The 26,800-nt window shown below is 40.0% G+C and overlaps 2 protein-coding genes across 7 annotated transcripts in view; one reads left to right on the top strand and one right to left on the bottom strand.

Annotated features, from left to right (window-relative positions):
• SPATA6L (spermatogenesis associated 6 like) overlaps positions 1-26,800 on the bottom strand; it is a 61,368-nt gene that overhangs the window by 25,253 nt on the left and 9,315 nt on the right. For 2 of the 6 annotated variants that reach the window (XM_027105801.1, XM_027105798.1), the window contains exons 1-4: positions 25,908-25,946; positions 21,597-21,734; positions 17,870-17,918; positions 4,252-4,376 (exon numbers count right to left, since the gene is read on the bottom strand). In XM_027105801.1, coding sequence (XP_026961602.1) covers positions 4,252-4,376; positions 17,870-17,918; positions 21,597-21,734; positions 25,908-25,946 — 351 coding nt within the window. Of the gene's footprint in view, positions 1-4,251; positions 4,377-13,736; positions 13,779-17,869; positions 17,919-21,596; positions 21,735-25,907; positions 25,953-26,800 lie in introns of those variants that run through there. The other 4 variants (XM_027105804.1, XM_027105800.1, XM_027105802.1 and 1 more) reach the window with 4 other exon arrangements.
• PLPP6 (phospholipid phosphatase 6) lies at positions 21,863-25,625 on the top strand. The gene has a single exon (XM_027105809.1). The coding sequence runs from the start codon at positions 22,062-22,064 to the stop codon at positions 22,935-22,937; it is 876 nt and encodes a 291-aa protein (XP_026961610.1). The 5' UTR covers positions 21,863-22,061; the 3' UTR covers positions 22,938-25,625.

Genomic DNA, 26,800 nt, shown 5'->3' on the forward strand with positions numbered 1-26,800 from the left:
AAGTACAAAGAAAAAGTCACATTTTATTGGAGGAAATAAATCTAATTCTTAATGAACTAAGAAGAGAAAATAAATGAAGTGAATGATTTGCCTGACACGCATATGTCATTTATTCTCATATCCTACAACATTAATGAAAAGAAATTGGACCCTGGGCTGAAATAAACATGAGAGAATTAGCATCATGCAGTGACCGAGTGCAAACTTCGAAGCCCGACAGGCCAGCATGAGAATCCCTGCTCCATTGCTCACCAGGTCTGTGACTCTGAGTACCTTTGATAAATTCTCCATGCCAGCTTCCCCATGCCTAAGATGAGAAAAATAACAGTAGCCACCTTGCAGGGTTAAGGAGGATTGAACAAGATCATCCATGTAAGGAGCTCAGCACAGTGCCTGGCATCTAGCGAGCATGCAATGAATGTCAGCTATTAGTAAAGCTTCAGCAATTGGTTTTATTTTGCTTTATAGAACATAGAGAAATTGAGCTCCTGTATCTTTTTACAAATTGTTTAAAATATACTTTCATTAACTTCATTGTAAGAATTGATACTTTACCTCTAATGCATGAAGATGTTTCCCTGCAGTTTTAAAGCTCTTTCACTTATGATTACCTGCATTTATGAATAACTACAAACACAACTTCTGTAGGTTCTTCTCCCTACTTATGCCCATAAAGTTAAACAAAGATAACATTTGGGAAAATATGAGAAAGTGTGTTTCTTCTTGTCTTGATACTTAGCTGGATACCAGCCCAGTGTATGTAGATAGATTTTATTTAATAGAAAACTTGGGCAAACCAAAGTTAATATAAAGAGTATCTCCCACCTAATTCTCACTAGTTTTTATCCCTTTTTGCTTCTGAAGAGGAAAATCCCAATAACTCAACATAATAAAGACGAGCATCTCACAAGTACCATGGGTATAAGTGATACACAAAGAACATCTCTGAGAAAAAAAAATGATGTCAGTTATATTCACCAAACCTTCAAAGATTATTGGAGGACTTAAAGTTATGCTCATTAGGAATTCAGATTAGGAGAACTTTTGATGAATGCTTGCTGTTTGAAGTATTAGAACTAGAAGTCCTGTCATCATAAACATCCTAGAAACAGGGGTCCTGCATGTTATGTATTCTACACAGTACTCTCAACAAAATGGAGACAATAACACTTTATTAAATTTTAATAATGGTGATTCATGGGGCAGTAACAGAAAAGTTGAGTATTAAGTATGCTTTTTATAATTCACAAGGATGTGGCCCTTAAAACAGAGGTCATCCAAGTGACATAAAAGTAAAGAAAATTGTCAGAGTTTCCGCAGTGTTAAAAATCATCCCAGATAACATCAAAATGAATATTTTGGGGCTTCCCTGGTGGCGCAATGGTTGAGAGTCCGCCTGCCGATGCATGGGACACGGGTTCATGCCCCGGTCCGGGAAGATCCCACATGCCGCGGAGCGGCTGGGCCCGTGCGCCATGGCCGCTGAGCCTGCGCGTCCGGAGCCTGTGCTCCGCAATGGGAGAGGCCACAACAGTGAGAGGCCCGCGTACCGCAAAAAACAAAAAAACAAAAAAAAAACCCAACAACAAAAAAAATGAATATTTTGAATTTGGGTTCAGATAATGCCCCCCAAACAGTTAGATAATCAACTAAATAACTGCTGTATCTTTTAAGATCCTTCAATAATATCAGTCTGTGAACCTCTGACAGTTTCCCCTCCATTAAGTAGAGACCATAATATCTGCCTTGGCTGACTTAAAGACTGTTATGAGGAAAATAAGATATCACATGAAAAAACCCAAGCACAAAATAAATGAGAGGTAGCATTATTAATATCACTACTCTATTTTACTATTATTATTACTAAAACAATAGCTATGATTAAATAAACTGATATTAAATCTTTCAGTTAGTCTGCATTAAGAGGAGATGAAAAAACAGACACAGAAAACAAATTTATGGTTACCAGAGGGGAAAGGGGGTGGGGGAGGGATAAATTAGGAGTTTGAGATTAGCAGATACAAACTGCTACATATAGAATAGATAAACAACAAGGTCCTACTATATATAGAACAGGGAACTATATTCAATATCCTGTAATAGGGACTTCCCTGGTGGCACAGTGGTTAAGACCACCTGCCAATGCAGGGGACACGGGTTCGAGCCCTGGTCCGGGAAGATCCCACATGCCACAGAGCAACTAAGCCCATGTGCCACAACTACTGAGCCTGTGTTCTAGAGCCCGCGAGCCACAACTACTGAGCCCACGTGCCACAACTACCGAAGCCTGTGTGCCTAGAGCCCATGCTCTGCAACAAGAGAAGCCACCGCAATGAGAAGCACACACACCGCCATGAAGAGTGGCCCCGCTCGCCACAAGTAGAGAAAGCCTATGCGTGGCAGCAAAGACCCAACCGAGCAGATAATAAATAAAATTAATTAATTCAAAAAAAATCCTGTAATAAACCATAATGGAAAAGAATCTGAAAATATATATATATAAATAATAACACATTATTATATATAATATATATAAATAATAACATATTATATATAATATATATAAAACTGAATAATTATATATATATTATATATATAACTGAATCACTTTGCTATACACCAGAAACACAACATTGTAAATCAACTATATTTCAATAAAAAAATTTTAAATTAAAAGAGGTGAAAGAAGCAATGTTTTTATAACTATGTGATGGTGTGAATATGGCAGTGACTTAGAATGGTTAGATAAGACTCCCACATCTCATGCCTGACAGACCTCCATGGCTTACGTTATACAAGGATAAAAATCTGAACCAGTGGAAGACTTCGGTGCGTGGATTCTGCAAATTCCTTTTTCTAAAGTTTAAGTTCCCTATTTAACAGAAGAAGACTATGTAATGCTTAACTCTTTCGGAAAACCTTGGTGATCTCTTCTGAGTGGCTGGAGAGATCAGGGAGCCAGTGCTGAGTTAGGCAGTGAATTAAGACATGGGCAGGGGCTTCCCTGGTGGCACAGTGGTTGAGAGTCCGCCTGCCGATGCAGGGGACACGGGTTTGTGCCCCGGTCCGGAAAGATCCCACATGCCGCAGAGCGGCTGGGCCCGTGAGCCATGGCCACTGAGCCTGCGCGTCCGGAGCCTGTGCTCCGCAATGGGAGAGGCCACAACAGTGAGAGGCCAAAAACAAAAAGACATGGGCAGCTGATGATTAATACCTGTGTGATCCAGTTAATAACTTGGAGCCATGAGAAGCACAAAACTAAACTGGTTTGGCTGCTCCCACCCTTGGTAGCAGTAGCAGTAGGAGCAAGGTAGGCTTGGCCATGACCAGAAGGGATGTATGCGTGTGTATGAATGTGCCTGCTCACTGGCCTGCAGTCACAAAGTGACGTCTTTAAGTGTGTGAGGTCCCACAGCCTGAGACCTGGCCACATTTGGGAGGGTGAAGGTGAGCTGTGCCATTTGCTTTTTTTTTTCATGGTAAATTGAAATTTATTACTGGGAATGGTGGAATGGGTTAGTAAGTATAATTGAACTATACAGAGTGGTCGTTAAGCCTGGAGATAATAGACAATTGTAGTGAAAAGTCATATCAACAAGCCATTTATTACGTATATCTCTGTTCCCAGGCCTTTATGGCCATCTGTATATTTCCATATTTTGAATGCTCATTAATAGTGAGGGAGAACACTGACCACAGCTTTATCTCATTCTTGTTGATTTCTTGGGTGTAGTTGTGGCACAGGGGTGAACTCGCCAAAACATGGGTAATCCAAGGAAAGGATACGGGGTTGGAGATAACCACAGTCTCGGCAATCTTTTCCCCAGTAACCAGGGGTGGTTGAGCTTAATTTTGAACTTTAAAATAATTTTTTTGTACTTAAGACCTTTTATATAATGAAAAATGCCTTGATCTGTATTCTTATAAATGGTGCTAAAATATGGTACTCCTACAGGAACCAGGGCAATCCACAGTAATGTCAGTTACTTTGAGTATTTCGATGTGGGAAGAAAGCCAAAATGAATGTATTTAATGAAAAAAAAAAAGACTCCCACATCTCAAATCAATAGTGGGAATCAGTATCATTTATTATTTTGAGTGGGGCATCTAATCAGGGCTGCTGAAGAGAACATCAGGGGCACTAACCAAGATGAAGTGATCTGCCCACAAACTGGTTCTGTCAGGAATAAAATGTTCAGGTCTCGAGAATTCCTCTCCCAACAGAAGCCCAGCTGGGCACAGATCACTTACCGGAAAACCTTCAACTGTCTTCATGAGCACCTCCCTACACAGCCCAGGGTACGAAGGTGTCAGCCTGGGTACAGGGAAGAGAAAGTCCCTCGTGTTTTCTTCATAATAGGCCAACTCTTCCCACGCTAGAAACAAAGGAAAAAAGGCATAAGCAGATTTATGTTCTGAAAATGATGTATCTACAACCCTGAGTTCAACAAAATAACAGCTTAGACAAGTGATGGCAGAGATGGCACTCAGATAAAAATAGACATTTTGATCACAGCACCTGTTATTCAAGAGGCAACGACTTCTACTACTTTTTGTCTCATGCATAATTTTTTAAAGCCTTCCCAAGTCACTGCAGAGAAAAAGACTACCTAAAGGGTTGCTCCACAAAACAGAACAAAAGGGAAAATCTTTCCTTCCATCTCTTTCCATCCAACATTGACAAATGTTTTCTAAGGAGACAAATGTTTTGTAAGGACATACCGTGGGTCAGGTCCTAGGGATAGAACAGGCAGACAATGCCCTGTTCACTCAAAGGTTACAGTGTAGACTAGGGTTCCATGTGTTCTGTGATGTAGGAATGTCAGCATCCCAATGGCTCAGAGAACAGCCAGAGCTGTGGTTCTCAGCAGTACTGGTAACAAACCCAGGGACATTTTGGAAATTTGTGGAGAAATTTCACAGGCAGGAACCAAAGTTCAAGGTATCCTGCAATGCTCAAGACACTCCTGCACGACTTTTTAACACCCTACCAGACATTCTTTCAGGCAAGAAAACTTTTTATAGTTATCTGAGCCTGGAATCTAACTGTTACATATAAACACAAAGCATTTTTTTGTACAACTTAAAAATACACTGAATTTTCAGGAATACAGGTACCAGGTAAATTAAGGAACAACTGTACTTTGCTTTGTTTGGATATTTACCAAGACCCTTTTGGCATTTTGAAAATCATATCACATCCAAATATTACATTTTGCTCAACATCTACATATTAGTATATATGTCATTTTATTTTAAATCATTTTCCTTTGTATTTCTCCTTTATATTATGGCTGGAATACTATATATTTTTTGCAGTGACCTATATAATTGGTTATATTAACTGTGAATATTATTTCAGTATGGTAAAAGAGATAGTATGAAATACTCATTACCAAAAGATCATCTTGGGTGTAATATGATTAAGAATCACTGAGCTAGGGCTTCCCTGGTGGCGCAGTGGTTGAGAGTCCACCTGCCGATGCAGGGGACACGGGTTCGTGCCCCGGTCCGGGAAGATCCCACATGCCGCGGAGCGGCTGGGCCCGTGAGCCATGGCCGCTGAGCCTGCGCGTCCGGAGCCTGTGCTCCGCAGCGGGAGAGGCCACAACAGTGAGAGGCCCGTGTACCGTAAAAAAAAAAAAAAAAAAAAAAAAAGAATCACTGAGCTAAATGATGGAGAAGGTGCCTTCTACAAAACAGGTGCTATACAAGTGGTTTGGACCAAGAGTGGCCCCTGTACAGAGCACCACCAAAAAATTAACTGTAGTCAGTGAGGTAGCTTTGATACTGACCAGGGTTCCTGGCCTTCCCTAATCAATAGCAATTGACTAGAGGCCAGATAAGAAACTCAGGCAAGGCTTTATTGGGGTCCCTGCGACCTCAGGTGGGAGCAAAAACAAATGTTTCCCTTGCGTGCTCGGTCCCAGACGCCAGACGAGCTGGTTCCTTATAAGGGGGTGAGGGTAGGGGTGTGTCCAGGGATCAGGCCAGAGGGTGGCTTAGGTGTTTTGCCCACCCCTCCAGTGGGGTGTATTGAGTGCAGGCGGCATGCTCAGGACCCTGCATTTGCTCCCCGACACCCTGTTTTTGCTCCAGTCTCTTCAGAAGTGGCAGGTGGGTTTTTTGGTCTCTTTGTATCTTTTGTCCAGAATTTGCCCCAACTGCCCATGCACGCAGTTATTTTTAGTCCCATATAGTTTCTTTGTATTTCGTTGCTGGAGGATAGATGTGTCCAGGTGCAGGCATTGTAGCAAAGGGTCCCAGGTCCCAGCCTGTCTCAACTTTACTGTTTTGTGACTCCTATTTTATTTGTCTGAAGAATTCTGATGAGGGTATATTTTGGTGCATCAACTGTAGAAAATAACTGACCTTACATCAAATAATATGATGGATTAATTTCTTCCTACTTATTCCATTTAATATGAATGTTTGGATTCTAACAAGGATCAAAGTGCAAAAAGAATGTGTTCTACATTTTTCATCATATTTCTTTCTCTTCTTCCCTTCTCAGACATGCTCCAGCCACAAAGGACTGATGATGTGTCTTTCCCTCGTCTGCTCTGCACTTCCTCAGCTTATGCTATTTCTTACAAAACATCCTTTCTTCCTCCCCATCCTGCTGAAATTCTATTCAAGTTTCACCTTAAGTGTCTTATAGTATCTCCAAAATAACAGGTCCAAAATAGAACTCTTGACTTTTTTCCACAAATCAGCTCTCCTCTACCTTCCCATCAGAGGAACCAGTACTAGTTACTCAAACCAAAAATCTAGGATTTATCCTTGATTCCACTCTCACTCCTTACATCAATCCATTAGCAAGTTCTGTTGACTATATCTCCAAAATAAATCTAAATTTTGTTCCCTTCTCTCTATTATTACAGTTACCATCATGGTCCAAGCCCCCACCCTCCTCTCTCCTGGACTGCTGCCATGACCTCCTAGCTGGTCTCCCTGCTTCCATTCTTCCTGAACTCAAATCTATTCCCTACACACTGTGAGGTTACATCAGATTGTGACTTTCACGTGGTTAAACCTTCCAATAGGCTTGCCATCATATTAGAATAAAATCTAAGCATCTTATCCTAGCCTTTAAGACTCTGTATAGTCAGGCCTCTAATCACCTCTCCTACTTCCTTTATTATCACTCTCCTCCTTGGTCATTCCATAGCATCCCTCCTGCCCTTCTTGCTGTCCCTCAAACACACCGAGGTCATCTCTACCTTAAAGATTTGTCCGTCTTTGGACCTCCCTGGTGGCGCAGTGGTTAAGAATCTGCCTGTCAATGCAGGGGACGTAGGTTCAATCCCTGGTCCGGGAAGATCCCACATGCCACAGAGCAACTAAGCCTGTGTGCCACAACTACTGAGCCTGCGCTCTACAGCCTGCAAGCCACAACTACTGAGCCCGCATGCTGCAACTACTGAAGCCCGCCTAGAGCCTGTGCTCCACAACAAGAGAAAACACCTCAATGAGAAACCCGCGCACCGTAACGAACAGTAGCCCTAGCTTGCCGCAACTAAAGAAAGCCCGCATGCAGCAACAAAGAACCAACACAGCAAAAAATTAAATAAATAAATGTATACATATATTTAAAAAAAGGTACTGGATTTAGGGCTCACTCTAAATCCAGGATAATCTCACCTTGAGATTCTTAACTTAATTAGCATCATACATTCAATGATCTGTGATACCAGCTCAGCAGTGCTCCCCACACTACGCTGGTCTGCACAAACATCGTGTGTTTTTGATCATATGTTCCTATTGGGAACAAACACCTGGTATGATGCTCTACACAGTGGGCTTTTCCTTTTTCCTTTCATATGTTTTTTGGCTAGTTCTTGTCACTGCATCCAAAATGATAGCTATTACTTACTATTCCTACATTTAGCAAGAATTACGATAAAAATGAGAGGTCCGAGAATTGGAAGTGAGTTATCTGCTGTATCACTGGAATAAAAAAGATCTGGAATCACTGGAATAAAAAAGAAACTGAAATAGGCTTAGAGAAACAGAAGGTTGTGAAGCTTCTCAATTCTATCTCTCTGGTTTGGTCATTTTCTAAAGATCCAAAATACCACCCAGTGTGAAAATGTCAGCACACCAAGGGGATGTTACAGCAAAAGCCTAGGTTATAAATAATAAATAAACATGTGCACAGGCTGAGCAAGTCTCATAAGCCAAGTAAAATGCCTGAAAGAGCTTGGTGTTCTTAATAGGCTAACGGCACAGACAGGGACATCGTCAATGCCATTAGTGAAAAACTTCTCCCTGAAAAAGGAAACAAATGAGACTTTAAGAGAAATAATAATTTTAATAACGATACTGCTTCTAGAAATATCTAATATTTAGAGAGCATATCAGAATTGACAGCTTGCTTCCCCATATGTAGTCTCACTTGATTCCTTCTTTACAGATAAATGAGGCTCTGAGAGTTGAAGACACTTGTCATGATGCCAAATGGCAAAGCAGGAATTCAAAACCAGATCATCTGAGGCAGGAGTTCTTTCCTTGCTTGATGCCTAGTAAACATCACTATGAAGTATAAAATCAAGCTCTGGGGCTTCCCTGGTAGTGCAGTCATTAAGAATCCACCTGCCAATGCAGGGGACACAGGTTCGAGCCCTGGTCCGGGAAGATTCCATATGCTGCGGAGCAACTAAGCCCGTGAGCCACAATTACTGAGCCCGCGTGCCTAGAGCCCGTGCTCTGCAAGAAGAGAAGCTACCGCAATGAGAAGCCCGTGCACCACAACAAAGAGTAGCCCCCACTCACCGCAACTAAAGAACGCCTGCAAGCAGCAACGAAGACCCAACGCAGCCAAAAATAAATTAATTAAAAAAAAAATCAAGCTCTGATTCACGGAATGGGTGCCCACTAAAACAGAGCATTTTACAGCTGGACTGAGCATTTTACAGCTGGACTGAATATACATGACTTATCCCAAAGTAGAAGTTTCTGTGTAAGAGGTCAATAAAAAAAAAAAGCACCAAGCTCACTGTCAAACAGAATTATGCTGCCCTCCTGTGTCTATTTGCTTTTTCCCATCTTTGTAAACTGAAGACCCAGAGGAGTCTTTATTACTTCTAAGCCAAATCATTGGATCTCTTCATTCTTTAGAAGTAAAGTTGTATGCAAATCTGAGGTACCTGTATCACAAACTTAATGGTCATAATATGTCTTTTGATTATAGTAAGTGTGTTTGAAAGTGCTATGAAACAATATCAAATACAGTAATATCTACAACAAAATGAAAAGGTAACAATTCGGCCAAAGAAGAATTGTTCCCTGAGAACCTAAATGTGGCCCATGGGACCCCACAGCACAGTCCACTTGAGACTTTAAGCAAATCATTTTTACTTAATTAGCTAGTATCAAGAACCAGCAGATCAAGGCGGCTCACCATCACCACTCTGTACCTGATGCCACTGGCATACCACCAGGAAATGGCACAGTGTAGGGCATTTTCTAAGTACACCTTCAATAAACATATGTTGGACAAATTAATGGATCAATCTGTAATGCATCTGAAGCTAAACAAAATTAACTATATCAAGCAATTCAAGTTTAATTCCACTAAAATTACAATCTGAAACTGAAGGATTGTAGACAAAAGGAAGACAAGTACAATAAAGCCCCCACTTTGTATCTGATTAACTTCTGAGTTATAACCTGTAAGCATGCACCCAGCTTCAATATTCTCCAGTCATCACAATTTTGAACCATTCTTGCAACCTTCTCACAGATGGATTTCCAGTCAAGTAAAAAAAAAAACTGGCAGTCAAAAATATACCAAATTTTAAAAAGTTGCAGGAAATATACATTCAACCTATATATATACATATATACATTAAATATACATATACTAAATATTAGACATATTTAATATTTATGTATATATATGTGAGTGTGTGTTTGTGTATATGTCTATATATTTTAGAATTGGTTGAATATACTAAATGCATTATACATAATAAATGCATTATAAAAGGCCTAAGAAAGATATACAACAAATTGTTAATTGTAATTATTGTCAGAGGTTGTTGATGAATGTGAATTTTTACTTTTTGTTTTGTATTATTTTGTTATTTACAATTTTTACAATGAGAATATTTATTATAGATATTGGATAATCTTTTTAACTCACGAAAAATTAAATAAGATCAAAATGGTCCTGCTTCTATTTTGTTAGCATACTAAAATATAACTTGCCAGTTAACAGTGACATACATTTGAACGTAAAATTGGGTCAAATAAAAAACTTATGGAATGGGGCTTCCCTGGTGGCGCAATGGTTAAGAGTCCGCCTGCCGATGCAGGGGACATGGGTTCGTGCCCCAGTCCGGGAGGATCCCACATGCAGTGTAGCGGCTGGGCCCGTGAGCCATGGCCACTGAGCCTGCGTGTCCGGAGCCTGTGCTCCGCAACGGGAGAGGCCACAACAGTGAGAGGCCCACGTACCGCAAAAAAAAAAAAAAAAAAAACTTATGGAAGAAAACTCAATGCCCTGATTTTAGCCTGTTACTTTTAGGCTAAAAAACATTCAGTGAGAGAGAATTTCTGAAAAGCAGGTAGGAGGCATCTCTGATCTTCCCTCTGTTCTGCCTACCTAAGAAAGCACTGACAACAACAAGTGTGTCCATCCCTAGACCCACCGAGAGTGGGGTTCTTATCTGTTTTCAGGACATGCCTCTGCCAACAAACCAAGCAGCAGAAGAAAGAACTATAGACTCCTGGGTCCACTCCACTCCATTGGGGTTCTTGACCTGCTGCAGAGCAGCCACAGTATGCAGGGCCATGATCCTCATAAAAGCCTCCACAGCCACCTCTGCTTTAGCTGAGGCATCTGCCAGACTCACCTTCCTTCTCCTATGCTTTCTTAAGAAAAAGAAAGTTTCACACAATAAAATATCAAAATAATGCAACAAAACAGGGGAAATACATATGTGTTAAGCATAATTGATTTAAAACTTTGGTGAAAATACCAGGAATTTATACCAAAATGCAATGTTAATATGCAGACATCACTCTACAAGTAATCAAAGGACACTGACAGTCATACTATACAGAAGGAAAGAAAGAAAACAAATTATAATATGGGAAAATGGAAAATTTCTGAAGTAAATTTAAAATGTTAAGGTTGTCACAAATCATATCTAAAAAGAAGGGACTGGAAAATATGGTGAAATATATTTTAAAGAATTATTACACACTTTATAAGCACAAAAAATCCAAATGATAGCATCCAGCATTAGCTAGGATATGGGGAACAGGCACTCTATACAGTGCTGAATGCAGTAGAAATAATGGAAACTTGCTGGGGATCAGTTTACTCTCAGGTTATAAGATATGGTTCAATCTAGCAATTGTATTCTTTACAAATATATCAAGAGAAAAAAATAATTGTTATAAATATATGAAAGACAAAGAAATCCTAATGAGCAACAATATCAATTTAAGATTGGTAATAACACTATGGAAAATACATACCTATTGAAAATGACAAATAAGTTACCTACAGGTAACAATGTAGAGTGAAAAAGTAAAACCCCAAATATTATTTACAGACTTTTTACAGACCTATAAAAACACATAAGTAAATTCATGAAATTCTTCATGATACCAAAAATAATGCTTTTCGATATGTTTTTAAAAATTACAGTATAACAGTAACATATAATTGGGTAAGTTAGTAAGAGAAGAAAATGTATGTGACATTATTTATGTAAAAATTCCATACCCATGTGTTCTTCTAACCACAGAGAAATAGCAAGAAACATGTTCACCAAAATATAAATAAAGGTTTCCTCAGCATTTGGGGATGGTTTTTACAAGTTAAAACTGTGAAGCTGGGAAGGGAAAGGGCAAAGCTTATGTTAGCAAAGATGAGAAGAGTATTAGAAATGTTTCTGAGTTTTAGGTATCCTCTCTCTCTCTCTCTCTCTTTCTCTCTCTCTCTCTCTCACACACACACACACACACACACACATGCACACACACACATACACGCAGACTCTAAAATCACCAGAATATCAGCCACATTGAGAAACTCTGAGAAGTGGTGTCACCAGGTGGCAGTTCCTACTTGCTCTCACTAGCTCAGGTCTCTTGCATAACACAAAACAAAGTCATCACAGAACAGTTTCCTCCTAAAGTCCCATGATTCCAGCACAGAGGTCTCAAACTTTTCCTGCAAGGGCCAGAGAATAAATATTTTAGGCTTTTCAAGCCATATAGTCACAACTACTGAACTCTCATTCCAGCACAAAAGCAGCCATAAACAATACTTCTATGAATGAGCATTGATAAAACATCACAGACGATGAAATTTGAATTTCATATAATTTTCATGTATCAATAAATATTCTCCTTTAAAAAAATTTCTTTCCAACCATTTAAAAATGTAAAAGCCAAAGACAGTTTGGCAGTTCCTTAAAAAGTCAAACATGAAAAAAAAAAAAAAAAGTTAAACATGGAGGGCTTCCCTGGTGGCACAGTGGTTGAGAGTCCGTCTGCTGATGCAGGGGACACAGGTTCGTGCCCCGGTCCGGGAAGATCCCACATGCTGCGGAGCGGCTGGGCCCGTGAGCCATGGCCGCTGGGCCTGCGCATCCGGAGCCTGTGCTCCACAACGGGAGAGGCCACAACAGTGAGAGGCCCGTGTACCGCAAAAAAAAAAAAAAAAAAGTTAAACATGGAGTTACTATGTGACCCAGCGATTCCATTCCTAGGTATATACCCAAATACATACCCAAGAGAACAGAAAACACATATTCACACAACTTGTACATGAATGTTCACAGAAGTGTTACTCATAATATCCAGAAGGGGAAACAACTCTAATGTCTATCAACTGATGAATGGATAAACAAAATTCGGCATATTCATATAAAAGAACATTATTTAGTCATAAAAAGGAAGGAAATACTGATATATGCTTCAACAAGGATGAACTTTGAAAACATTTTGCTAAGTGAAAGAAGCCAGACATAAAAGGGCACAAATTGTGATTCCATTTACATGAAATGTCCAGAATGAGCAAATCAATTAGAGATAGTAAGTAGATTAGTGGTGGCCAGGGGTTGGAAGGAGGAGGGAATGAGGAGTGACTGCTAATGAGTACAGGGTTTCTTTTGAGGGTAATAAAAATTCTAAAATCAGACAGGGTGATGGTCACACAATCTTGTGAACATACTAAAAACAATTGAATTGTACACTTGAAAATGGTGAATTTTATAGTATATGAAGTAAATCTTAATTCTTAAAAATGTAGAAGCCATTCTTAACTCACAGGCCATACAAAAACAGACTGCAGGTTGGATTTGGCCTGGGGGCTGTCGTTTGCCAACCCTGTTCTAGCATCAACAGAGAAGATGGCTTTGGGTTTCACACACACACAAACACACACTCGCACTCACTCACTCTACAAATTACGACACAGCCAAAAGCAAACACTTGAAAGAAGCTGAGCCAGGACTGAAAAAATTATTTGATGATTATTAGATAAAATTATGAAAAAATGGAAAGTCAAAGAACCTGTTTAAGCTATGCTTACTGCTTTTTCAAACCCATAAAGTTACTCTTCTGAAAGTGGGCAAAATTCAACAGACTGGTGGGGGTAAAAAGCATGTGTTATATAAAGCACAGCTTTTAAATGCCAGTCCCCATTTTGTCATGCCAAAATCCTTTTAAAATTAAATTAAACTAATTTAGAAATTCATTTATTGGCACATTACCTGGAGGCACTAGCTGTATTAACTCAAACCTGGTTAGAAAGGCTAAAAAGGAAAAATGAGATATTAATACTTTAGAATACTGTCAGAGTTTTTCATTAATTACTAAGTTTAAAACTGACATAACACCCCATTTACATTACTACTACTGATAGTAAGTGGCATACCAACAATGATTCAGGTATTTCTAGACCCAGTAAATTGGGGGCATGGGGTGAGAATAACTGAGTTATAAACATAGCATTTAAAACAAACAAACAAACAAAAAACACAGCATTTTGTCTCCTGAAAAATATTGACAAAATATGATACTTTCTCTCTTAAAGATGTATTCATAAATCACGGAAATAACAATACACTACTGTTCATTTAAAAAATTCAAAATACAACTGTTATCCATCAACCTATAAAAGCTTATCTTGCTTAAAACAGTATGCTATATGACTATATAAATTAGACATAAAACATTTTTTTATATTTCCTGAGTTCAAAATATATTTAGAAATAGTGAGCCCAAAGAAGATATACAGATTGCCAACAAACACATGAAAGAATGCTCAACATCACTAATCATTAGAGAAATGCAAATCAAAACTACAATGAGGTATCACCTCACACCAGTTAGAATGGGCATCATCAAAAAATCTACAAACAACAAATGATGGAGAGGGTGTGGAGAAACGGGAACCCTCTTGCACTGTTGGTGGGAATGTAAATTGATACAGCCACTATGGAGAACAGTATGGAGGTTCCTTAAAAAACTAAAAATAGAACTACCATATGACCCAGCAATCCCACTACTGGGCATATACCCTGGGAAAACCATAATTCAACAAGAGTCATGTACCACAATGTTCACTGCAGCTCTATTTACAATAGCCAGGACATGGAAGCAACCTAAGTGTCCATCGACAGAAGAATGGATAAAGAAGATGTGGCACATATATACAATGGAATATTACTCAGCCATAAAAAGAAATGAAATTGAGGTATTTGTAGTGAGGTGAATGGACCTAGAGTCTGCCATACAGAGTGAAGTAAGTCAGAAAAACAAATACCTCATGCTAACACATATATATGGAATCTAAAAAAAATAAAAATAAAAATGTTCTGAAGAACCTAGAGGCAGGACAGGAATAAAGATGCAGACGTAGAGAATGGACTTGAGGACATGGGGAGGGGGAAGGGTAAGCTGAGACGAAGTGAGAGAGTGGCATGGACTTATATATACTACCAAATGTAAAATAGATAGCTAGTGGGAAGCAGCCACATAGCACAGGGAGAGCAGCTCGGTGCTTTGTGACCACCTAGAGGGGTGGGATAGGGAGGGTGGGAGGGAGACACAAGAGGGAGGGGATATGGGGATATATTTATAGGTATAGCTGATTCATTTTGTTATAAAGCAGAAACTAACACACCATTGTAAAGCAATTATACTCCAATAAAGATGTTAAAAAAAAAATAGTGAGGGCTTCCCTGGTGGCGCAGTGGTTGAGAGTCCGCCTGCAGATGCAGGGGACACGGCTTCGTGCCCTGGTCCGGGAGGATCCCACGTGCTGCAGAGCGGCTGGGCCCGTGAGCCATGGCCGCTGAGCTTGCGCGTTCGGAGCCTGTGCTCCACAATGGGAGAGGTCACAACAGTGAGAGGCCCGCGTACCGCAAAAAAAAAGAAAAATAATAGCGAGCCCATGTTCAATGTCTATAAGGCCAAGAATAAAATTTAAATATTAAAAGTAATTTAAAATACAAATGGTATAACAAAAAATCAGTAAAGATAATTTCCACAACATATTAGAAAAACATTTTAATATTGACAATAATGGTGATTATAGTTAATACTGTAGTTGAAAGTTACTAAGAGAGTAGATTTTAAATGTTCTCACCACAAAAAAGAAATGGTAATTATGTAACGTGCTAGAGGTGTAAGGTAACACTACTGTAATAATCATTTTGCAAAATATCTGAGTATCAAATCAACATGCTGTTACCTTAAACTTACACAATGTTGTATGTCAATTATATCCTCAAATAAAGCTGAAAAAAATATATACAATAAAAAATATATATAAAAAAATAAAAAAATTCTCCCTTTGTAGATTTATGAAAAACATTAATACATGAGGACAGAATTTTAAATGCCAAGAAACTTAAAAGCCAAGACACCCCATAATTTTGGGTTTTCCAAACAGGAAGAAGGACTATATCTTTTCCAACCATCACCCCAATGGTAATGTAAAGCGCTTAAGCTATCTCAGTCTCTAAATTCCTTACACTCAATTAATTCTCACCACGTGTCATGTCATGAATTGGAAGACTTAATATTGTTTAGATGGCAATATTCTCCAAACTGATCTACAGGTTCAATGCAATCTATCATTGCCTATCAACATCCTAGCTGGCTTCTTTGCAGAAACAGACAAGCTGATCCTAAAATTCGTATGGCAAACTAAGGGAACCCAAATACAAAAACAGGCTTGAAAAAGAAGAACTAAGTTGGAGGACTCACACTTCCTGATTTTAAAACTTTCTATGAAGCTACAATAATCAAAATAGTGTGGCACTGTAATAATGATAGATTTATGAATCAATGGAATAGAATTGAGACCCCCCCACCCACCCCCAAAAAAACACCTCACATTTACAGTCAATTGATTTTCAACAAGAGTGCCATGACCGTTCAATGGGGGAAAACTACTCTTAGTAACAATGGTGCTGAGACAACTGGATATCCAGATGCAAAAGAATGAAATTGGACCCTTAGCTCATGCCATTTACAAAAATCAACTCAATATGTATTATAGACCTAAATGTAAGAGCTAAAATGATAAAACTCTTAGAAGAAAATATAGACATAAATCTTTGACTTGAATTACACAATGGTTTCTTAGTTATGACATCAAAGGCAGAAGTAACAAAAGAAAAATAGATAAAATATAATTCATCAAAATTAAAAACGTTTGTGTTTCAGAGAACACCATTAAGAAAGCAAAAAGATAGTCCAAAGAATGGGAGAAAGTATTTGTCAATCATACATCTGATATGAAAGTTATATCTATAATATATAAAGAACTTACAACTCAATAATAAAAACCCAATTATAATATAGGGAGAGGATCCGAACAGACACTTCTCCAAATAAGATATACAAATGGCCAATAAGCACATGAAAAAATGCTCAACATCATTAGCTATCAGGGAAATGCAAATCAAACCCACGAGGTACCACTTCAGATCCACAAGGATGGCTACCAATCAAAAGGATAAATAATAACAAGTGTTGGCCAGGATGTGGAGAAATCAAATCTCATATATTGCTGGAGGAATGTAAAATGATACAACTCCTTTGGTATAATCTGGAAATTCCTCAAAAAATTAAACTGAGTTACCATATGACCCAGCAAGTCCACTCCAAGGTATACACCCAACAGAAATAAAAACATGTTTACAAAAAAAACTTGTACACAAATATTTATAGCAGCATTATTCATCATAGCACCAAAGCAAAAATAATCCAGATGTCCATCATCTGATGAATGGATAAACAAAATGTGGTTTATCCATAAAATGGGACATTATTTGGACATAAAAAGAAGTGAAATCTTGACACATTCTATAGCAAGGAAGAATTTTGAAAACATTATGAAATGTTTATTTGAAACATTTGAAACATTATGAAACAAATGAAAGAATCCAGTTATAAATGACCACATATTATATAATTCCATATACATGAAATATCCAGAATACGCAAATCTATAGAGGCAGAAAGATTAGTCAGTAGTTTCCTAGGGCTGGAAGGGATGAGGAAGAATGGGTATAGGGTTTCTTTCCATGGTGATGAAAATGTTCTAAAATTGATTATGGTGATGGTTAAACAACTCTGTTAAGATACAAAAACCATTTAATTGTAATAAAACAAACAGAATCATACCATCCAGTAAATGCCATACATATCTAGAAAAGGGTTTGTAATTGAATCAATGACATGATTTAAATTTTACACAGGCTATCTTGAACATAAATATGGGGTAAATGTGGAAGTATCACAACTTAGAAAATAGAATTTTATATCTGTGAATTACATATACACAATAGTCTCTCTCTCTTTTGTTGGGGGTGAAGGGGGGAGTACCTACTTTCTAAAATGTCTGCTACAGCTCCAGGATCTATTGCATTTTCAAATACCTGCAGGAAAAAAAATGGGGAAAATAAATCTTCAAAGTTTTATTAATATATACTTATAGAAAATCTAGATCATATTCTTCCAAATAATTAACACATGTCAAATCTAGCCATATAATATTTTAAGATTCAACAGGAGTAACTTTAACAGGTATGTGGTTAAAAGTTCAACAAATGACTATAGAATAAATGAATGAGAAGTAACACAACACCAAGTACAAGGAAAATTTAAGTTAGCTGAATCTACCACATGTTCAAAACGTCATCTACTTGACCTAGCCCCACAGTTTGTTGCTAAAAGCACATCTGGCATCTACCTGAAAGAGTCTTGTTTGAGTACCTAGAAAAACATCCTGAATACAACAGATACTTATTACATGTTAACTGAATAAATGACTTCTCTTCCCAAGCCATTGGTCGTGCTAAAAAGGAACATAAATAAAAATTCTATGTGCAACACAAAAGAAAAGCTAAGTACTCATAGCTAGACTCCCACAGAATCCAAAAATAACAAGAGAGAGAGCCTCATAAGTTTTAGGTGTATCATGAAGCACAAGAAAAACACTGTGATACCTGTCTACCCACAGCCAAATATGTTTATTTTGTCCTTGAGATAAAAGGGCCTAGGGGACTGAGGTAAAGGCATAACATGACCCTCTCCCTGAACTCTAGAACCCTGTAAGAAACACAAGTTTTCAGCAGAGTTTGTTTTCAGGCATTAAATTTCTGATTTAAACGGTGTTTAACCTTAGCATGATTAAAATCTGCTCTTGATCCAAAACCAGGTCTGCTTTAACCACAAAAGTGGAGGCTGTCCCCTGTAATCCATTTCTGTCTTACTGACTTGGATTTAACAAGCAAATGTGAGTGAGCTGGGGATTTTCCCAAAATTATTCCAGTAATATTAGCTCATCCCTTCTCTTCATCCATGTCTAAGAATTTTCTCAAGGATGATCGTGGGGAATAAATGATCAACATGAACTGCTCAAACACAATGGCTCATACACTCTTTATGAGTAATTTCTTGTTTATCTGAATGCTTTAGAACATTGAATTCTGAATTATACAGAAGGTCCAAGGAGGAGAAAGTGTTTTCGCTACTCCCTGCAAGTATTTGCAGCTAGAGAATGGAAAAGATACAAGAAAGCTAGAGCCAACTGGTAGAAAGCTTGAATATGAACTCAAACAGCTCACACAAGAAGGCAACTTTTCAAAATTTAAAATAAAGCATTTATTTAATTGCACTTTATAAAATGAAAAATGGTCTGTGATATCTAGTAATCTCAAATACACAGCTTTGTGACATCTAGAGTGTGACTCTGACACTCATTCTCCTCTTCTGCAAGTCAGGGAGCTTGGACTAGGTGACCTCCAAGGTCATTTACAGATTGATTTACAGCTTCTACAATTTTACATCCTTGGGCTTCTTATAAAAAGATTTTTAAAGTCTTCTAGAAAAGCAAATTTACAATTGATAAAACTAATAAGGAAATTCTTGGGGGAAAAAAATAGACTGGATTTTCACCACCCACTTTTTAACCATGACCAACATTGAAATGGTTAGAACTAGGTTCCTTTGGATTCGGACTGTATGTTCCAAGGTAATATCCATTTATTCCTCTCTTATCCAACCAGTTTGGAAGACTATTTAAATTAACAGGCTGGCTCAGAAAGAGAAAAATACCGTATGCTAATGCATATATATGGGATCTAAAAAAAAAATAAAAATGGTTCTGATGAATCTAGGGGCAGGAGAGGAATAAAGATGCAGATGTAGAGAATGGACTTGAGGACACGGGGAGGGGGAAGGGTAAGCTGGGACGAAATGAGAGAGTAGCATGGACATATGTACACTACCAAATGTAAAATAGATAGTTAGTGGGAAGCAGCCACATAGTACAGGGAGATCAGCTCGGTACTTTGTGACCACCTAGAGGGGTGGGATAGGGAGGGTGGGAGGGAGACGCAAGAGGGAGGGGATATGGGGATATATGTATACATATAGCTGATTCACTTTGTTATATAGCAGAAACTAACACAACATTGTAAAACAATTATATTCCAATAAAGATGTTAAAAAAAAAAAAAAAGAAAAGAAACCAAATAGCAATGGAGGTTGGATTAAAATGTATTTGGAAAGGGATCAAAGCCTTTGGAAATGATGCCATAAATGTGTATTTAATGATACACAAAGGAAGTAATGATCAATATTAAGTAATAAGGCACATTATAACTGACTTAACAGATGAGAATTTTTTGGTGTTGTTGCCCTATTGTATGTGTGTTTCTATGTTTTAAGAATTGTGTGGCTATAGTTTGTTCTCACCCCACTCCTTACATAATACTTATATTTTATCACATCTATAAAGTGCATTAATTGAGGTAAAAATAAAACAAGGGAAACATAAAAAAAAAAGGGTACTGATGAACCTAGTGGCAGGACAGGAATAAAGACACAGACATAGAGAATGGACTTAAGGACACGGTGGGGGCTGGGGAAGGGGAAGCTGGGACGAAGTGAGAGAGTGGCATGGACATATATACACTACCAAATGTAAAATAGATAGCTAGTGGGAAGCACCTGCAAAGCACAGGGAGATCAAGTGCTTTGTGACCACCTAGAGGGGTGGGATAGGGAGGGTGGGAGGGAGGCTCAGGAGGGAGGGCGTCTGGGGATATATGTATACATATAGCTGATTCACTTTGTTATACAGCAGAAACTAACACAACGCTATAAAGCAATTATACTCCAATAAAGATGTAAAAAATTAATTAATGGGCTGTGATTTATAAAAATATTACACACAGCCCTAGCCCTTTCAGAAATCAATCCTCATCTCCTCTGCTACTCTGTTTGAAATAGACAGGTCATTTTCAGGGCACCACCATCCAGACCTTTAAAAGTGACAGGCCCTACCCTGAAGCCTTCCAATTCTCATCCTCTCCCCAATAGAACCACCTCAGTGATATTTTTTGGGACAAAAATCATAGGCTTATCAAGGTTAAAACTGATTCAATCTCTAAATTCCAAAACAAAAACTTCAAGAGATTGTCAGTGATTGGATAGTAATGAAATTAATGTTCCATTAAATATGAAAGTGGGAAGAGGGTTGGTAATGTTTTGGCTACTTATATTATGATCACATTCACTGGAATGGAATCTAGCTTTTATCACTGCAGCTAAATAAACCAGATATGACCTAAGGAAACTCAGTAAATCTAAAAAGCCTTCTTGTTTTGTTACAGGATTTCAGATACAGGATTTAACTAATTTGGTTAGTCTGGGGTATTTTTCTGAGTCTAAAAAAGTTTCTTTCTAAGGTCTGCTAGTTTATTGATAATCTCTGTCAGAATGTACACAGCTGCCTCTAACACTTCCAAGAACATTCAGAAAATGCTCTCTGTTCCAGTTAGAAAATGCCATGGGAGTTCCAAAAATAGAAAACATCTACCAGGGTACTTAGCACTAATTTGACAGAACTTGGCTCAGATCTGGGATGCAAAAGCAAGTCCTCCAACTATGATTCTGCACTGTGCTGAAGTGCCTTCATGTAATTTCTTTTTTAAAGAAAATTTACAAAATAACTTTATAAAAGCTGTGTTCTTTATAAGAACCACTAAATGATCCTCAGACAACAGAATTTGAATTTCTCTATTTAGCAATGAGAAAGTCAAGATCACCTTTTCAAACCTCATGCTCCGCTGAATCATAATAGGGAACACGGAAGGAAAGCAGTGTGTCTCCAGGTACTGATTCAGGAGGTAAACCCCAAGGAACACATCTTGCTTGCCAGGAAGGCACACCCCTGGGCAAGAAATCTTAAAAACAAAGAAAAAAATAGAGAACAGGGTTTGCGTTTTGCTTTGTAAAGGGTCTATTTCCCCTAACCTCCCACAAACAATATCAAATTTCCCCCACCACCGTAACCCTCACCTCTCTCCCATAGCACTACCCTCCCCTCTCCTCTCCTCGCTCAAACTGGAAATTCAATTTCCTCCCAAGTCTCCGCCAGGTGTCACAATCGTCCTCTCGCTGGCTCCTCCCCCCGCCCCTCCAGGATGGCAGTGCGGAAGCGGAAGAGGCTGCAGGGCCGGGAAGCTTCTTCTTAGGCTGGCCGGGTCCTGCGGTCCGGGCCGCCCGCCGCGATGCCGAGCCCCCGGAGGAACGCCGAGGGACGCCCGCTGGCCGCCTGCGCCCCGAGCAGCAGCGGCAGCCCGGCCCATGGCGGCGGCGGCGGCGGCAGGTTCGAGTTCCAGTCCCTGCTCAGCAGCCGCGCGCCGGGCACCGACCCCATCTGCGCCCGACTCCGCGCGTCCGAGAGCCCAGTGCACCGCCGCGGCTCGTTCCCCCTGGCCGGGGCGGGCTCCTCGCCGGCGCTCCCGTCCCCGCTGCCCGAGGAGGACCGCATGGACCTGAACCCGTCCTTCCTGGGCATCGCCCTGCGCTCCCTGCTGGCCATCGACCTGTGGCTGTCTAAGAAGCTGGGGGTGTGTGCGGGGGAGAGCTCATCCTGGGGCAGCGTGCGGCCCCTTATGAAATTGCTGGAGATCTCGGGACACGGCATCCCCTGGCTGCTGGGCACCCTCTACTGCCTGTCCAGGAGCGACAGCTGGGCCGGGCGAGAGGTGCTGATGAACCTGCTCTTCTCCCTGCTGTTGGACCTGCTGCTGGTGGCCCTGATCAAGGGGCTGGTCCGCAGGCGCCGCCCGGCCCACAACCAGATGGACATGTTTTTCACCCTTTCGGTGGACAAGTACTCCTTCCCTTCGGGCCATGCCACCAGGGCCGCCCTGGTCTCACGGTTCATCCTGAACCACCTAGTGCTGGCCATTCCACTGAGGGTGCTCGTGGTACTGTGGGCCTTCATCTTGGGCCTCTCCAGGGTCATGCTGGGGCGGCACAATGTCACCGACGTGGCTTTTGGCTTTTTTCTGGGCTACATGCAGTACAGCATCGTGGACTATTGCTGGCTTTCACCGCACAATGCTCCAGTCCTCTTTGTACTGTGGAACCAACCATGACACCATCTCATTTGTTATGGCACCAGATCTGAAAGTTTCTACACGTGACGATGCTGACATAAACCAGCAGCCATCCTGCTTGCCCCCCTAAGGATTTCAGGCTTCCTTTTGGGATTTCAGGTGTCCTACAATCTTGACGGGTTGCTAGGCTAGAGCACAGTGCTGACCATTACTGATGACAGCCATATTATAGAAAGCAACCCCCCCCATTATATACCTATTCAACAACTTTTTATATCTCCAGAACAACTGCAAAGAAACCAAGTTGAGGTGATTATAATGCTGCTTTTTAAAAGTTGACATCAGAAAATTTTGTTTTGTGTAATCCTGTAAGTCAACATATCACTTGTAAACTGAACTTTGAAAAAACAAATCACCTTCATTCTGTAAATATACAGGCAGATGAGCCACATACTAATCCTAGTTCTTTTCCTGAGGTAGATTTTAAACAGTACTTTAAGAGTCTAAGACATAGGTTATTCTAATTTATCCTCTGAAGATCTGTTACCACAGTTGGGAAGATTTATTCTTAATCCTAATTTTCTTGGTATGCTTTCTTAGTTTTGTCTCTTATATCTTTGCGCATCAGGTAGTGAGAAGAGAGATTATAGTACATATCTTTCTCTCCTTTTCCTCTACCTCCTCAAAAGATCTTTAAAAAGATATTTATTTCCCACTAATTGTTTTTCTGCATTCAGAGAACAAACCAAGAACTTACCTGAAGAAGAAACACTTAAAGGCGGGCATATGGACAGTGCCCATAGAAAAGGAAAGATGGGACTATGGCCTCATGCTTAATTCTGTTGACAGCAAATAGCATGGCATGACAGAGGACAGAAAAGCGAAGCTGCTGAGGAGATCAAAGGAACTGAGAGTCTGGGGGTAGGCTCACTACATACTTTGTCAGTGGACCAACATGGAAGAAGATGGGCCCTGCTGCCTACCATCTCTACTGAATAAAGAATAATGCTTCTTTAATGAGGTAATAAAATGGAAAAATAACTTGATTCTTTGCAATGCAACAGCATAAGCTTTCAAATATATACCACAAGGATGACCCTGTATATTATATTTTTCATATGGAATTCCATTTCCCTGTATACAGCACACTTTAGGTAACAGTATTTAACTTGAAATTCATCAAGTGGAGCCTACTGCTATACCAGGCACAAAGTATAACTCCTAATTTCCATTTATATTGACCCTCACAATTAAAGCAGTTTATCGATGGTGCCTCCCCGAATCACAAGACCAAAAACCTCCAAATGCAGGGTGGACTCTGCTCATTATTCTTTGATCAGGAAAGATGGAAGAGGGTGTGTGCTTTAAATGCTGCTCTGCCTGAAAATATGAACCTTTAAATTACCTATGGAACTGGTGTCTTTAGATAATCTTAACAACCAATTATTTTGACATTTATAAATAGAAAGAATTATGGCATTTGATCTGTCATATAGAGATGTACATAAGAATCCAGAGAATGGCTGTGACAGGTAGGCTCTGATTGGGTAGAAGTGTGAACTTTGAGCGTGAGAGGAACACTGAAAAAGGAATAGCTACTTTTCAAAATGAAGCAAAATTATTTGCATTTCCACAACATCCTGAACACAGACTACATCTTCACTTCCTGAATCAGCCAAACTATGACACTCTAAGTGGTTTCTTTTATTGTTTAGACTTAAAGAGATCCTTTATTTTAATTGCAGCAATATTCAGGCCAGATATTTGGAAGCAGTTTTTCCTCTTGCAGCATCTACAAGTCTGAATACTGGGAGATCAAAATTAGGCTCACCTCCTTTCTGGTTATTTTTCTGGAATTCCCTATCTTGGTTGCTGGGGCCTGAGTTTGCTGGCTTTTAAAGCACAGATCAGTTCACCTGATTTTTTTGAAGCATCGTAAGTACTGTAGAGTAAAAAAACCTGATTCCACTGTTAATTAACTGTACACTGAAGAATACCATTTAAAAATCAAAATAAAATTAACCAGTAATGTTGAATGAAGTGAGATGAAAACTTGTTTAATTTTTGCCTTAATGAGTAGGAAGACAGATTTATCACTCAACGTCTCAAGAATTCCTTCATCTTACTGCACAATTGTGAGAGGTCACAGTTGATATAGCACAAATGATATAGTCTGGTACTATTTGCTGTCAGCAAAATCGGTCAAATCCAGGAGATTTCCATCTTTGTTTCAGAGCTGCACTTAGGATGAAATCACAGCATCTGTCACTTGTATGGAGGCTAACCAGATTTTCCACAGCCGTAAACTGTTGGTGTTCTGCTTATAAACCTGGCCAGTAGAGAAGCTCCTTATAGCTTTCAGGCAAAGCTGCCTGACAGTCTGTCACCAACTACACATGGAAGGGTTGGAAAATGGAAGCTGAAATAAGGAATAAGTGACCCCAAACAGGAACAATGGAGTCACTCTGCCACAGCACCTCACATAAGCAGGATTCAGTGGATAATTATTAAACAGCTGTTGATTGATCCCTTTTGGAATTAGCAAGCCAGAGCCATCTGTAGGGGAAGTATCTTAGAAAATACTTGATTGGTTTATAGAGGTGGCAAATTATCAGGGAAGTGACCTGGCTTTCTGAAATTAAAATCTTCCCTGGTTATTTAAAGGGGCTTTTTAATCTTCACAAATCTGTATCCCGGAAAAGAAAATAAAATCCTTCTTGGACTTAATGCAAGGTTATTTTAAAAGAACAGAAAAATTCCAGATAAAGCCAAGAAACAGGCTTGGGGGCGGGACGGCGCGGGGGGCGGGGCGGGAGGGGTGGGAAGAGGTTGAATTGAACTAAAGGTTAGAAAGTAAGAAAAGACCGATGTGGAGAATCTTAGGGACACAGGTAGGATTAATGATGTGTGTGGGGCGAGGGGTGGTGAAAACGACCCAGAACCATTTTAGAACCCTGGGGAAAGAGTCTGATTTGGGCCAAAGAGGAGAGGTTCGTCGATCTCTCTTACCGCCCGGATATGCAGTTCCACCACCACCTCCAAAGGCATAGTTCCCTACATGGGCGAAAGGACTGGAATGAAAAGATCCTTTTGCGCTGAGCCTTGGACCGATTTTTCTTAGTTTAACTCAATCCTTGGAGTAAATGTTCCCAGTAGTTTCCCCAGCTCCCCACCCCACTGAACTCCCATCAACTCTCCCACCAACCCAGGTCCCTCCCACCGGTACGGGTCTCATACTGCGCGAGCTGGAGCCAAGGCTTCCAGAAGGCTGAAGCGTCGCGTTGCTATGGACACTCCAAACACGCAACCTTCCACCAAGGAACGCTTGCGAGGCCCCCGGCGCCGCCAGAGTGTGAGCCTCCTGTGCTCCACTTGGAACGACACTGGCTTCCAGACTGTGCACTAACGGGAGAGAATGTCCTAGTGTATATGCCCTGGTGGCCGGATCACGAGATGCTAAGAGCCCTAGCTTCCTTTCCACCAGGCTTTCCATCCACTCTCTTTAGGGCCCCAATCACTATGTTAAAATGTTTATTTTACAGTGTCAATTCTAAAAGTCGAATGTGATCATAGCTCCGTTACGATTTAAGCCCTGCCCATTTTTAGTATCTATACGACCCCCAAGCCCTGGAAATTCTGTAACAATTACAATTAAAATAGTAGTATGTCCCTAAAGGTATTCTCATGCTTATAAAAATCATGCTTATGAAATGTTACGTCCTCATGTTTGGTTCAGAAAACATGCCCACTGTCAATAAGAAATGAAACGTGTGCTAATTAAAAATACAAGGACAGGGCTTCCCTGGTGGCGCAGTGGTTGAGAGCCCGCCTGCCGATGCAGGGGATGCGGGTTCGTGCCCCGGTCCAGGAGGATCCCACATGCTGCAGAGCGGCTGGGCCCA

The sequence above is a fragment of the Aethalodelphis obliquidens genome, unplaced genomic scaffold, assembly GCF_003676395.1.
Source record: "Aethalodelphis obliquidens isolate GAN/ISIS:26980383/991018 unplaced genomic scaffold, ASM367639v1 scaffold7, whole genome shotgun sequence".
In the NCBI taxonomy this organism is placed as follows: domain Eukaryota; kingdom Metazoa; phylum Chordata; class Mammalia; order Artiodactyla; family Delphinidae; genus Aethalodelphis; species Aethalodelphis obliquidens.